At 43.4% G+C, this 15,282-nt stretch overlaps 1 protein-coding gene across 1 annotated transcript; it reads right to left on the bottom strand.

The window, feature by feature from the left end:
• Nucleotides 1–2,426: 2,426 nt before the first annotated feature.
• On the bottom strand, nucleotides 2,427–9,167 carry CHST4 (carbohydrate sulfotransferase 4). Its single transcript, XM_005899530.3, has 2 exons — nucleotides 8,999–9,167; nucleotides 2,427–4,193 (listed from the first exon to the last, which is right to left on the bottom strand). Exon 2 carries the CDS (start codon nucleotides 4,190–4,192, stop codon nucleotides 3,017–3,019), a length of 1,176 nt encoding a protein of 391 aa, XP_005899592.2. The 5' UTR covers nucleotide 4,193; nucleotides 8,999–9,167; the 3' UTR covers nucleotides 2,427–3,016.
• Between the last annotated feature and the right edge of the window lie 6,115 nt (nucleotides 9,168–15,282).

Here is a 15,282-nt window from a genome sequence, read left to right as displayed (position 1 = left end):
TCTCCAAACTTTTTTGGGGGGGGTTGTGGTTTGAGGTTAAGAATATGATACTGCAAACAAATAGAAATTAATTTAGACCAGAGCTATCTGATAGAACTTTTACAGTGATGGAAATTACCTATATCTGTGGTGTCCAGTACAGTAGCCATTAACCACATGTTGCTGTTAAGTACTTGAAACATGGCTAATGCAACTGAGGAACTGAATTTCATTTTAATTTTAACTTATTTAAATCTAAACAGCTACCAGTGGCTCCTATATAGCAGTGGTCCTCAACCTTTTTGGCACCAGGGATTTTGGCACCAATTTCATGGACCGGGGTGGGGGTGCATGGTTTGGGGATGAGTCAAGTGCATTACATTTATTGTGCTCTTTATTTCTAATCAAGTGCTACTGCTGATCTGATAGGATATCTGATAGGATATACCAGTCTGTGGCCTGGAGGTTGGGGACCTCTGCTATATAGGGTCATGTATAAGACTGTCCTTCAAGAAGATGGACCTCATCTGACATCAGGACTCGGAATATAGGAAATTTAAAACTATTTTAAAGTAGATCTTAATTTTAAATAAGATCCTGAGATTTCACTCTGTCCTTGTCTGGGGATGGGGTGACTCTTTTGGAGATGGAAAAGCAAACTTCTCTGTACTCTGGCATTCCATAGAAATGGTTCCTAAGGAAGTTGCTAACTTTAAGACAGAGGTAGAGGCTGGAATTTCAGAGGGAAAATCAGAGATGGTCGTCTATCACTATCTCTTTCTCTCACTGACCGTCTTCACTCTGTTTCCACCATCACCTACTGCCGTGACCTTATTTTCAACGTTGGGGAAATTTTTATAGTTTTGAAAGGTTTATAGTGGCAAGAAGCACATGCCTGAGAGATTCCAGGCTCTTGAGGAAGGTCTAGAGTGGCATGGGTTTAGATATTAGAATAAATTCACTCATTTAAAACCCATATAAATTAACTTCAAAGACCCAGATGGCAAAGGTAACTATCTACTCAAGCATCTCAGGGGTGGCACAACCCAGGAGCAAAATGGAGTGGGAAAATTCCCATATGATGTGGAGGGAGCTTCATGAAGTGAGGACCATGCCAAGAGTGGGCCTGGGAACAAAAGGAACGGTGAAATGATGGTACCTCTCAGATGTGAACAAAGAGAAATGTTTATAGAGTCAGGACTCAGACACAGAGTTTCAGACACACAGGGACCTTCTTCCTATTCCTTCCAACCTAGGGATAGCACCTGTGTTGTGAGTAAGTGCTTAGATATTCTGCAGGCACTGGAGAAGTCATCTGTCTTGGAGCAAGAAGGCAAAGAGTAGTGCTGCCCAGGGCAGGGGGTACCACTGTCAGACCGGCTGTGGAAGAGTTACAGAGTCATGTGATAAACATACAGAATCCCAGCTTCTTCAGCAGATCTGAAGTCGGACATGACAAAACACATCTTTAACAGGTGATTCTGATACACAACTAGATGTGAGGAGTCCTGCAAAGACTGAAGGAAACAACCTTTCTTGTTAGGGGAGGTGACCAGGAAGAGCTGAATGGCACCAATTATATTATAACTGAGGTCCTCTGGCTGAGGTATGAGATTAAAAGAACTGTAGAACCTAGAGTTGGAGAAGGCAATGGCATCCCACTCCAGTACTCTTGCCTGGAAAATCCCATGGACGGAGGAGCCTGGTGGGCTGCAGTCCATGGAGTTGCTGAGGGTCGGACACGACTGAGCGACTTCACTTTCACTTTTCACTTTCATGCATTGGAGAAGGAAATGGCAACCCACTCCAGTGTTCTTGCCTGGAGACTCCCAGGGACGGGGGAGCCTGGTGGGCTGCCATCTGTGGGGTTGCCCAGAGTCGGACACGACTGAAGCGACTTAGCAGCCGCAGCAGCAGCAGAACCTAGAGTGATGCATCCTGTATTATTACAGCTTACATCTCACATGAGAGTGGGCTTAGCTGTGGTTGTCTACTTTCTACAAGTTCTTGAGAGGGCAGTGTATAGGTCAGTATTGACCAAGTTAGACTTAGTCCATCGTCTGAACCAAACACTGTCTTAACAATTTTGTTCTATGTGTGGGTGATAGATAATAACAAAAGTATTTATTAAGAATCTATAAATATAAGTATATATATATATAAATATATATAAAACTAAATCACTGTGCTGTATACCTGAAATTAATACATTGTAAATCAACTATATTATAGTAAAAAATTTTTTTTAATTTTAAAAATAAAATATTTCAGTAAAAGAAATCTATAAAGATGATTAAGCTGTTAGCTAAGATCCCATAAGAATGAACATTTACTACTAACTAATTAGAAAGCATAAAAAGGTACACTCCAAACAGAATCTTATTTTGAAATTTTAGTGTTAACAGACGGCAATTTCACAGCTTAAAATAGGAAAACACTGAGGGGAACTGATGTCCAAATTGGGTCCAGCCACCCCATGAACTTAAAAGCTTGCTGTGTTGTGCAGAGGTTTTCTTCTGTATTTGTGTAAATTGACAGTTGTGGCCAGACTCACAGATAAGCATCCAACCCTGATCCCTGCTCTCTTTTTAATCCACTGGGAGCTCTGAGTGCTCAGAGTTAACATGTCTATTGAATATGTTGGTGGGCTCTTTGGCAGAAGACCCATTTCCCTGTTTTTTTCCTGTTTCTGTCCTTTCCCATTGGGCAAGATGTGGACAGAGGAGTTTATGGATTTTCTCCAGTGATACTGCTTGTACTATGTAGGACCCAGGCCACAGAATCTCTGAGGTATACACAGGTAGGAAGGCCAAAAAGAGAAGAAAGGCATCACTTCTGTTTTGTTGGTTGGTATGTGCTTCTCACATAAGGTTCCCAAGTCTCTTTTCCAGAAATGAGCAGAGACACAGAGATCTCTCGATTTGAACATGTGTGGGCAAACCCGTTCTCACGCGTACACTGACACATACTGTCAAAGCTCAGAAATAGCCTTCAATTAACGTGGCTGAAGCTGGTGCTGGGTGGAGAAGGAGCCTCCTTAATCCTCTTGGTAGACCAGCTCATAGGGGCTCCAGGTAGACAGAAGATCCAGCGACAGATTTTTCTGCTCTTGGTCTGATGTGACAAGGTGGTAGCCCAGCAGGTTCATGGTATTCCTGCAGACTTTCTGAAGTCGAAAAACCTTTTTATAAGGCAGGGACCAGCGCCAGGCCTGAGAGACATTGAGCGCATTCCTGGCATTTGTGTGGAAGGCGTGCTTACCCATGCCCTTGCCTCGAGTGATATTATGTACCCAAGTCTGGAGCCGGGGCAAGAATTTCAGCCCTACGTATTCATACATTCGGGCAGTTTGGCCCAGGGGGTCCCGGACCAAGTCCTCATAGCGCACGAGCAGGTAGCGCTGCCTTAGGGCTTTGGGCAAGGACTGTACAGCTTTGAAGATCTCCAGCTGGCTTTGGCAGATGACTTGCATCGCATAGTAAGGTTGATCCTCCTCCTTGAGTTTCTGCCAATGCTGCCCCATCACAATGTAGCTATCAATCTTAAGTTCATTCGTGGTGTGTTCTCGGGACCGGAACACTGCGCGGGGGTCCCGGACCAGGTGCACAATGTGCAGGTTGAGGGAAGGGTCTCTCAGCAGAGGGTAGAGCACCTGCAGGTTGAAGAAGCGCACCTCCTTGAGCACCACGTGGCTGTAGGTGCGGCAGGCCTCCTCCACCACCTCGAAGGGCTGCTGGTGGCACAGAATCCTGCAGTGGGCCTGGGGTATGATCTTATCTCGCGGGAAGAGGTTGCAGGCAGGTGGGGAACACAGGGCCCGGCTGCCATCCCACTGGAATAGGCTGGACTGTTTCCGGGGGCCAGGATTCATGTAGGCATCAAAGACACTCATGTCACACAGAAAGACGGCCCGAATGAGGTCCCGCACAGCCATATGCAGCCTCTGGGCTGTGCTTTGTGTGAAGGTCATCCACACGTGCCAGGCGGGCTCCATCAGGTAAAAGACATCTGGGTGCTGTCCAAAAAGCTGCCCTACAAAAGAGGAGCCAGAGCGCCATGAAGACAGGACCAGCACATGAGTGTGCGGGGACTTGGGTTCCTCCTTCACCTGCAGGGAGTTGTCATCATGGGAGTACACAAGGATGAACAGAATGAAGATGGCCATCTGGGAAGCCAGGAACAGCAGGAGCTTCATTCTTTTGGGCGGTATCATGCTGAAGTGGAAGACCGTGGAAGAACAAACAGAGGGGTATCTTAGGCTATCACAACATAGAATTTTATTGTACAGATGTACCACAATTTATCAGTATTTAACCAGTGTCCTCATTGGTGAACTTTGGGGTTTTTCCAGTCTTTGGCCATTTCAGAGCTTTCAGTAATGACCTTTATGTTCACACATCATTATCCAAGCATGTAAGCTAACTCCCAAGAAGTGGAATTGCTGAGTCAGAGAGTATGGGTATGTGTACCTTTGGTATCTGTTGTCCAGTTAGGCTTCATACTGGTCATAAACCACTGTCTGTGTCTAGAGCTCCAGAGATTTTAGGGAGCAGATTTTAGAGGAGGAGTTGGACAGCCACAGATGTGCCTCTTGGAGTTTATGGCTTGCTTCCTGAAGAGGTAGAACATGCTTTGCCAGCCCATGGGCTTCCCTTGGAAGTCCCCTGAACCTTCTGGGAAGTGTGTGATGACCTCAACCAAACCTTAAGTGGCAGTGGCCCAGAAACTTTTCTCTTCCATTCATGACAACAATACATTTCCTCCACATGTGCCAGCAGATCCAGTGAGGATCATCTCTCCCATGTGCCAAAAAAAGCACATTGTTATATGCCAGGAACATATCAATGAATAGTAATTCCTGTCTTGGCCCTGAAGGTTACAGCAGGACCAGCTAAGAACAGGACCTAGTTCTTTTGAACTTGAGCCCAAGAGGAAATGATTAGAAACTAAGCCATGTTTGATAATGACTCAAGAATTGAGCCAAGTATTGAGGAACTGACCTTCTCCCAAAGACAATTTGAGTATGAGGAAAAGTTTAGAACAAATATAGGAATTAATGGAGCAAAAGAGAAAGGAAAGAACTTGACCTATGTAGAAATACAAGGATAGAATTTTATAGGCAGGGCCTATAATCAGCTCAGGAAAAAGATAACATTTCCTAGGGACTGGTAACATGGACCTTTCAAAAGTCCACCTCCTGCCCCCATGTGGCTTTGGGCCAGCTCAGGGTCCAGAGTGGGCTTCATGCTCTGAGCGCTCCTTTCCTGCCTGTGGCTCCTGACCTCATGCCCATTCTCACCCAGAGCTGGTGCCTGGCCTTCAGACTCGTCCTTGGTTGTCCTCAGGCTTTAATTGGCCACAGTTTTCAGGGACTGTCAAGGGAACCCTCTCACTTTCTCTGTTTTTTCTTTCCATGAGCACTTTCCCTGGCCAGCAGGAAAGTGTGCTTTTGTAAAGTGAATCCCATCTCTTGTCACTGAGATCTGGATACAACCTGGATCTAAGCAACCCATGATGGGGCTGATGAGCTCAGCCAGAGACCCTTGAGGGTGTATCTCAGGGAAAGATCATCTCTGCAGTCACTGGAATCAGTGTAGAGGCGGCCCAGAAAGAACAGGAAACTGAAGGCTTTTCATGGCAATCTCCTCTCATCTAACCATCACCTCTCCTCAGCTGTCCTACACTACCTCCTCTGTAGACTCTCCTTGAGGTTGGGAAGCATTTATGAGAGGTCCCTAGTGCACCTTCCTGAGTGTTCTTTTCTGGCTATTTGATGCATGCTTGAACTCTGCCCTCTCTGTTATCAAAATGAGTCTGCTCATCTCTAGCCTGGCTTCTTTAGTAAGTAGCCTCTCACTTCTGTCTCTCAGTTCTCTCCCTCAGCTCTCCACCTCATTCACTGCTGTCAGAATCTATCTTTTTAAAGCACAAGCCTGTCATTCCCTTCCTTAAAGTCCTTCAGTAGCTTTCTGACACATATAGGATTAAATCCCCAATTCTCATGTCCGGGGGCCCTACATAATCCAATCTTAGATCTTCTGTCACTCCCTTCCCTTTCTGACACCTTAGGTTCTGAATTTGACTTCCAGTTCTTACAACTTGCCCTGTTATTTATTTTTAATAATTTAATTTTTTTTTGGCTGTGCTGGGTCTTCGTTGCTGCGAGGGCTTTTCTCTACTTGCAGTGAGTAGAGGCTACTCTCTAGTTGTGGCGCACAGGTTTCTTATTGTGGTGGCTTCTCTTGTTGCGGAGCATGGGCTCTAGGGCTGCTGGGCTTCAGTAGTTATGGCTCCCAGATTTTAGAGTACTGGCTTAGTAGTTTTGGCACATGGACTTAGTTGCTCCACAGCAAGTGGGATCTTCCCAGACGAGGGATGGAACCCTGTGTCTCCAGCATTGGCAGGTGGATTCTTTACCACTGAGCCACCAGGGAAGTCCCTGCCCCATTGTTTACAAGCTCTGAGACATTTGCAAGACAACCACTCTTTCCTCAAGATTCTGCCCACCTCTCAGCTTTCTCCCTGAAAGGTATCTTATTTCCTCCCAAGATTTAGTTTTCTCCCGAACTTTCCATTCCCATCCATCTCTCTCTCTGTAGTACAGTTAAGTGAAGTGACAGTTGCTCAGTCGTGTCCGACTCTTTGCGACCCCATGGACTATAGAGTCCATGGAATTCTCCAGGCCAGAATACTGGAGTGGATAGCCTTTTCTTCCTCCAGGGGATCTTCCTAACCTAGAGATTGAACTTAGGTCTCCCACATTGCAGGCAGATTCTTTACCAGCTGAGCAACAGGGGAAGCCCCTGTAGTACAGTGGAGGATGAATATCTCCACTGGGCTGCTATTACTTAAAGGTGAACGCTATATCTTATCTTGTTTACAGGCACATAAAACACACAACTGATTAGGGCTCATTAAGTACTTGTTGAACAAATGACTAAATAAATGAGTGTGAGAAGTGGCATGTGTGCATACATACTAAGTCACTTCAGTTATGTCCACTCTTTGCGACCCCATGGACTGTAGCCAGCCAGGCTCCACTGTCCATGGGATTCTCTAGGCAAGAATACTGAAGTGGGTTGTCATTTCCTCCTCCAGAGGATCTTCCTGACCCAGGGATCAAACCCATATTAGTTACTAAAATTTAGATGATTTTACTGAGTATTGAGCACAAAACCAATACTATCTCAACTGCATGGAGCAAGATATTAAGTCAGAACCATAGTTTAGAAGCAATATGGCACAGTGAACCTAACTCTAAAAAATTAAGTTCTATACAGAGCATGTATTATTTAGAACTAAGGGGGTAAAAACCATGAGCATCACTAAAAATATATATTTATTAATAAGAAATTAAAGCCCCATTGAGGGGCAATAGACTACTCACAAAACTTCTCTGGGTCCATTAGTAAAAGAAGAAAATAGAAGGAAAAAAACACTCACAGCACAACCTGTCATCTCCTTCCAAGAAACATAATTTAAAAACATACTGGGGTCTTCCCTGGTGGTGCAGTGGATGAGAATCAGCCTGCCAATTCACAGGACATGGGTTTGACCCCTGATCTGGGAAGATTCCACATGCTGCAGAGCAACTAAGCTTGTGTGACTCAACTACTGAACCCAAGCTCTAGAGCCCGACAGCTCCAACTGCTGAGCCTGTGTGCCTCAACTACTGAAGCCAGCATGCCTAGAGCCTGTGCTCTGCGACAAAAGAAGCCCCCACAATGAGAAAGCCTGAGTACCACAACAAAGAGTAGCCCCCACTTCCGCAAGTAGAGAAAGCCCAAGTGCAGCAACAAAGACCCAGCGCAACCAAAAATAAATAAATAAAAGAAAAAACACTATATTGGGACTTCCTTGGCAGTCCTGTGGTAAAGACTTTGCCTTCCTAGGCAGGGGGTCAGGTTCGATCGCTGGTTGGGCAGCTAAGATCCAATAGGCCTTGTGGCCAGAAAACCAAAATGTAACACAGAAGCAGTGTTGTAACACATGTAATAAAGACTTTAAAAATGTTCCACATGGGGCTTCCTTGATGGCCCAGTGGTAGAAAATCCACCCGCCAATGCAGGAGACACGGGTTGGATCCCCTGATCTGGGAAGATCCCATAGGCATTAGAGCAACTAAACCAGGGTGCTGCAATTACTGAACCTGTGCTGTAGAGCCCATGAGCCGTGACTGATGAGGCCCTGTGCCACAACTGCTGAGGCCCGTGCCCCTAGAGCCTGTGCTCTGCCACAAGAGAAGCCACCCCAATGAGAAGCCCAAGCACAACTAGAGAGTAGCCTGAAGACTCAAATAATTTTTTTAAAGGTATTTTACTCACAGTTAGAAGTTCCAGACTTGTCCACAGCCTTACAAGACAGAAGTCTCTTCTACCTTGGCTGACTCACTGGCCTCATAATTTAATCTTATTTTACATCGGAATGGAGCTCCACAACTTTGAAAGCCCTTCTAGTCACAGTAATGACAACAGTCCAATTAAATACATCACATAGAACAGTGATGAGCCACACCTCCGTGTTTCAGAATAAGTGAACTTTAATTCTCAATGATAAAAACAGCCCCGCCTGATTAGACCTGGATATTTTGGGTCTCAGATCTGAGAATTCAGTTATCACACTAAATGTCAGCTGAGCTAGAGAAAATCTGTAGCTCTTAGCACCTCTGGTCCTCACTTCCCAGCACCTGAGCAGAGGAAAAGCTACAGGAAACACAGAAGCCAGCATCGGAATAAGTAAGATGAACCAGCTATAAAGTATACATCAGAATAGCCCCACTCACTTTCTAGGCTCTTTCTTACGGATGGGGGTGCGTGGGGTTAGGAGAGCTGCTGGCAGGCAACTTGTGCTTTTGGGGAATATTATCCAGGTGATTCTGATCCATCCCCTCTCCAACACCTCTCTGCCATTCACAAAGAAATGCCCAGCTTAGTTGTCCCATGTTATCTGAAACTCTGCTCCAAGGACCTGGGAATAATGGCCCTGCTCTGGAGGTGTACACGGGAAATTCTCTCCTTACCTTGTCAACAGCTTGGGCTTCTCCACCACTCTGAAGGCTCTGCCAGCTAAGCTGTACAGCTTTTTTCCTCTGACTCACCAGCTCCCCTCTCAGCTTCCTTCTCCTCCTTGAATCTTGCATAACCATCCCTACTCAGAGCACATTTCACTGTCTTCTTCCTCTGGCCAGAAATCAGCTACCTTCCAAGACCGGGTTAAGAAAGCACTGGCTGCCAGGGAGATGTGATCCCAGCAGCTTTAACTCTAAGAGACTCGAGGGGGTGGGGAGACGCTGCTTGAATGGGCTGGGCCTGGAGAAGCAAAGGAGGAAGTATTCTCTCCCACAACTGGAAGGTGATGCTGGATGCTAAATTCCTTGAAGGCAGTGGAAGGGTTAACTCTCTTAGGGCAAAGTGGAGAAAGGAAAGGGACTCCAGAAGTACTTGAGGTTGATAGGGAAGTCACAGGACAATGACAGCCAAAATAACCCAATGTGATACCTTACTCTTAATCTCTGTTGCAAAAAGAGGAGAGAAAACCTAGAAAGTATTTCTGGGTTGTACCTTCCTGCTCACCCCACAGTATTTAGGGAGATAAGTTTTTTTTTTTTTTGGCCTCTATGTTTTTTTCAACATCTTCACCCTTCTTGTGCGAGGTAATAACTAGATGTCCTGCCTAGATGTAGTAACTCATTCTATGGGAGGATGTAGATGTATTGGCCTTTAGTTGGGGTATGGGAAATTTCCCCCTTAAGGGAAAAAAAAGTTATTGTAAAAGATTATAGCTTCTAACTAGCTGTGTGTACTTGGGCAAATCATGCAACTACTCTGAACTAATTTACATGATTGTTGTGAGTATAAAGCAATAGGCAAATTGAAAAAAAATTTTTAATTGAAGTATAGTTGGATTTACAGTGTTGTGCTGATCTATACAGCAAAGTGACTCAGTTTAGCTGAATATTTTTATTCAGTTAACTTAAACGTGGAAAACTCAGTTGCCCAAATTATTAAATAAATTAATATGAATTAATTTTAATTAGTTAATTACAAATAATTCAATATACTAAGTAAATTGAATAAAAGTTATTCTTAAAAATGACCACTACCTTCCCCCACCACAGTGCGTAGGAACCACAGACTTTTCTGTCTGAAAGGGGCTGGGAGGTGGAGTGCGTTCAGTGGTTGTTAGACTTCTCTCCAAAAACAGTGTCAGTGACCTCAGAGTTTGGGCAATATTTTTTTTTGCTTCCTTATTTTTAACACTGGGTTGTTTATAGGTGTTTGTTAAAAATGGGTTTTAGTTGCCATTTACAAAATATTCTAAAGAGAAAGTAAATTATAAAATATCCCAAAATAACTAAATAAAAAATGCCTCAGGAAATTACGGGCTTGTCATGATGGCCTATTATCTAATCACAGACACTAAGAACAGTATGAAGCAGGGCAAAGGCTAATAAAGTTTTGCCAAGAGAACACATTGGTCATGGCAAACACCCTCTTCCAACAACACAAGAGAAGACTCTACACATGGACATCACCAGATGGTCAACACTGAAATCAGATTGATTATATTCTTTGCAGCCAAAGATGGAGAAGCTCTATACAGTCAGCAAAAATAAGACTGGGAGCTGACTGTGGCTCAAATCATGAACTCCTTATTGCCAAATTCAGACTTAAACTGAAGAAAGTAGGGAAAACCACTAGACCATTCAGGTATGACCTAAATCAAATCCCTTATGATTATACAGTGGAAGTGAGAAATAAATTTAAGGGCTTAGATCTGATAGATAGAGTGCCTGATGAACTATGGATGGAGGTTCATGACATTGTACAGGAGACAGGGATCAAGACCATCCCCATGGAAAAGAAATGCAAAACAGCAAAATGGCTGTTTGGGGAGGCCTTACAAATAGCTGTGAAAAGAAAAGAAGCGAAAAGCAAAGGAAAAAAGGAAAGATATAAGCACCTGAATGCAGAGTTCCAAAGAATAGCACGGAGAGATAAGAAAGCCTTCCTCAGCGATCAGTGCAAAGAAATAGAGGAAAACAACAGAATGAAAAAGACTAGAGATGTCTTCAGGAAAATTAGAGATACCAAGGGAACATTTCATGCACAGATGGGCTCGATAAAGGACAGAAATGGTATGGACCTAACAGAAGCAGAAGATATTAAGAAGAGGTGGCAAGAATACACAGAAGAACTGTACAAAAAAGATCTTCATGACCAAGATAATCACGATGGTGTGATCACTCACCTAGAGCCAGACATCCTGGAATGTGAAGTCAAGTGGGCCTTAGAAAGCATCACTATGAACAAAGCTAGTGGAGGTGATGGAATTCCAGTTGAGCTATTTCAAATCCTGAAAGATGATGCTGTGAAAGTGCTGCACTCAATATGCCAGCAAATTTGGAAAACTCAGCAGTGGCCACAGGACTGGAAAAGATCAGTTTCCATTCCAATCCCAAAGAAAGTCAATGCCAAAGAATGCTCAAACTACCGCACAATTGCACTCATCTCACATGGTAGTAAAGTAATGTTCAAAATTCTCCAAGCCAGGCTTCAGCAATTCGTGAACCGTGAACTTCCAGATGTTTAAGCTGGTTTTAGAAAAGGCAGAGGAACCAGAGATCAAATTGCCAACATTCGCTGGATCATCGAAAAAGAAAGAGAGTTCCAGAAAAACATCTATTTCTGCTTTATTGACTAGGCCAAAGTCTTTGACTGTGTGGATCACAATAAACTGTGGAGAATTCTTCAAGAGATGGGAATACCAGACCACCTGACTTGCCTCTTGAGAAACCTGTTTGCAGGTCAGGAAGCAACAGTTAGAAGTGGACATGAAACAACAGACTGGTTCCAAATAGGAAAAGGAGTTGGTCAAGGCTGTATATTGTCACCCTGCTTATTTAACTTATATGCAGAGTACATCATGAGAAACGCTGGGCTGGAAGAAGCACAAGCTGGAATCAAGATTTCCAGGAGAAATATCAATAACTCACATATGCAGATGACACCAGCCTTATGGCAGAAAGTGAAGAGGAACTAAAAAGCCTCTTGATGAAAGTGAAAGAGGAGAGTGAAAAGTTGGCTTAAAGCTCAACATTGAGAAAATGAAGATCATGGCATCTGGTCCCATCACTTCATGGGAAATAGATGGGGAAACAGTGGAAACAGTGTCAAACTCTATTTTTCTGGGCTCCAAAATCACTGCAGATGATAATTGCAGCCATGAAATTAAAAGATGCTTACTCCTTGGAAGGAAAGTTATGACCAACCTACATAACATATTGAAAAGCAGAGACATTACTTTGCCAACAAAGGTCTGTCTAGTCAAGGCTATGGTTTTTCCAGTAGTCATGTATGGATGTGAGAGTTGGACTGTGAAGAAGGCTGAGCACCGAAGAATTGATACTCTTGAACTGTGGTGTTGGAGAAGACTCATGAGAGTCCCTTGGACTGCAAGGAGATCCAACCAGTCCATCCTAAAGGAGATCAGTCCTGGGTGTTCATTGGGGGTACTGATGCTGAAGCTGAAACTCCAGTACTTTGGCCACCTCATGCGAAGAGTTGACTCATTGGAAAAGACCCTGATGCTGGGAGGGATTGGAGGGAGGAGAAGAAGGGGACAACAGAGGATGAGATGGCTGGATGGCATCACCGACTCAATGGGCGTGAGTTTCAGTGAACTCCGGGAGTTGGTGATGGACAGGGAGGCCTGGCGTGCTGCAATTCATGGGGTTGCAAAGAGTTGGACATGACTGAGTGACTGAACTGAACTGAAGTACAGTCAGCTCACCTTGTCCTTAGCTTCTGCATCTGAGGTGTCAAACAACCTTGGTTAAAAATGTGCAGAAAATTTTTTTTTTGCCAGGAAGTTCTACATAGCACGTAGTAAAACTTAAATTTGCCAGGCACAGGCAACTATTTTTATAGCATTTACAGTGTATTTACAGCTACTTACATAGCATTTGCATTCTATTACAAGTAAACTTGAGATTATTTAAAGTACACAGGAGGATGTGTATAGGTTATAAGCAGAGACTACACCATTCTCTATAACGGACTAGAGCATGACTTCAGTGAGAGTCCTGGAACCAGTTCACCTGTGGATATGGAGGAAGAGATGATTGTACAGGTGAGAAAATGCAGATCGCTAAAGGGAACTCTTCAGGTCAAAGGCTGAATTATATAAAGGAACACACCAGATTTCCCAAGCCTTGAGTCAGACATGAAAAATAGCCTGTATAGTTTCCAGGAATTTAATTCAGAAACCGTCTGACAGACAGCTGCTCCCTTTCGTGGAGAAGGGAGATCCAGGAGAGAAGTCGCATAGTGCAGCACTGGGACAGACTGACTGACTTCTCTTTGTTGGCAGGCAGAGGGCCTCTTCCACTATATATTCTTTGTCAGATAATCATAGGTTCAGCCACTGGATTTGTCACATTATGAATTCCACAATCACTGTGTAATTGACACCTTTAAATAGTCCCTTCTTCCTGGTGGCAAGTTTGTTGTTGTAATTAAATGAGCTGTCACTCCCTGGGGAAATGGAACCAACGTTTCACTTGGCTCATCTTGGCTAGGAGTAGGGGGAAAAAGATGAGGAAGCTCTTTACAACATGTACAAGAGTAAAGATAAATCATGGTGGAGTGAGAGCAGCTGGTTTGGAGTCAGACATCTGGACAAGTCATTCCACCTCCCCAACCCTAGAATATCAGCACAAAATATATAGTCACCTGATAGAATGCTTGTAAATGTTAGGATTGAATTAATGCATGTAACACCCCTAAGACAATATTACACCATTCCCTTCTCCAGGGGATCTTCCTGACTCAGGGTTCCTACCTGTGTCTCCCACATTGCAGGCAGATTCTTTACCGTTTGAACTACCAGGGAAGCCCTGTTATGACAATAATGAGTTTTAAAGTGGTAGTTATTATCAAATCGTAATAACGTCTCTTTTTTCTTTCTCAGCTGTTGGCTCATTTTCCAAGGCCTTGAAAGAGAGAGAATAGGCAGAGTTGTGTGGGTTCTGGGATAAGACAGGCAGTAGTATCTTTTCTGGTTTCCGTCAGCTGAGCCCCCTGAAGGCCTATCGTCAACATGAATAAGCAGACCTGTGGTGGTGCTTTGTATTGATTTCAGTTGTGTGGCCCTTGCTCCCTTCCTGTTTCTCTCTAGCAGATGTCAGAGACCTTTCTCTTCCTCAAAGTGACTCTACCACTGCAGAGATACAAATTGAAGAGCAAAACTGGCGGTCGGTAGTTCTGCTTTTATTCTTATTGTGCGGTCGGTAGTTCTGCTTTTATTCTTATGTAAAAGTAATACTCGTTAATTATAAAAAATCTAAAAAATGCGAAATGTATAAAGAAGACAGCATAAATCTCTTTACATTTTGCTGCCCAGAGAAGAGCACTGTTGATCATTTTTCCCATGCCTGCAGACATCTGTATAATTGAAATAACACTGAAAATGTAGTTTTATATTTATTTTCCTTTTGTCTTTATTTTAAAATATTTTAAATTATGAATTAAAATTAGGGCATAAAGGTACAATTTAACAAATAGTATAAAGGAACTACCACTCTGGGAGGAAAAAAAAAAAAGAAACAAAACATTGCCAAAGCTGCCTCAGTATCCCTCGCCTCATCACTCAGAGGTGACCACTTCCATGGTAGGCAGTTCCTTGTTCTTCCTTACAGTTTATCACCTTAAGCAGCACAATTGAATTTTCCCCAGTTTGACCTCTTTCTAGGTAGAATTATACCACATGTATTCTTTTGAGATTTGCTTTTTACATTTCATGTTGTCCTTGTAAGATTCATCACATTGTTACATGCAATTATGGGGTTTTTTTTGTTTGTTTGTTTTTGTTACTGTGTAATATTTCCAGTTTTTCATTATTACATATAACACTGTGGCAAATATGGTGATCTTAATGATTTTTTAAAAATTTTTGTTTATTAATATTTGACCATTCCGGGTCTTAGCCATGACACATGGGGTCTTTGATCTTTGTTGCAGCATGCAAGATCTTTTAATTGTGGCATGTGGGATCTATTTCCCTGACTAGGGATCAGACCTATTGGGATCTGTGTTCCCAATGCAGATCATTCCCTGCATTGGGAACACAGAGTCTTAGCCATTGGACCACCAGGGAAGTCGCACTGATTTCAACGACTAATGAAGCACCTCACGTAGTCCTGGGTACAAGTGGCCGTTCTCGCCTCCTTCCTTATATGTATCAATAATACCACAGATCTTAGCCTCTTTCATTTGTGACTCATAAATCTGTTAGGAATAACTT

This window comes from Bos mutus, chromosome 18 (genome assembly GCF_027580195.1).
Source record: "Bos mutus isolate GX-2022 chromosome 18, NWIPB_WYAK_1.1, whole genome shotgun sequence".
Taxonomy (NCBI): Eukaryota; Metazoa; Chordata; class Mammalia; order Artiodactyla; family Bovidae; genus Bos; species Bos mutus.
The sequence above is the reverse complement of the archived record's forward strand: the minus strand, read 5'-3'. Positions and strand labels throughout refer to the sequence as shown.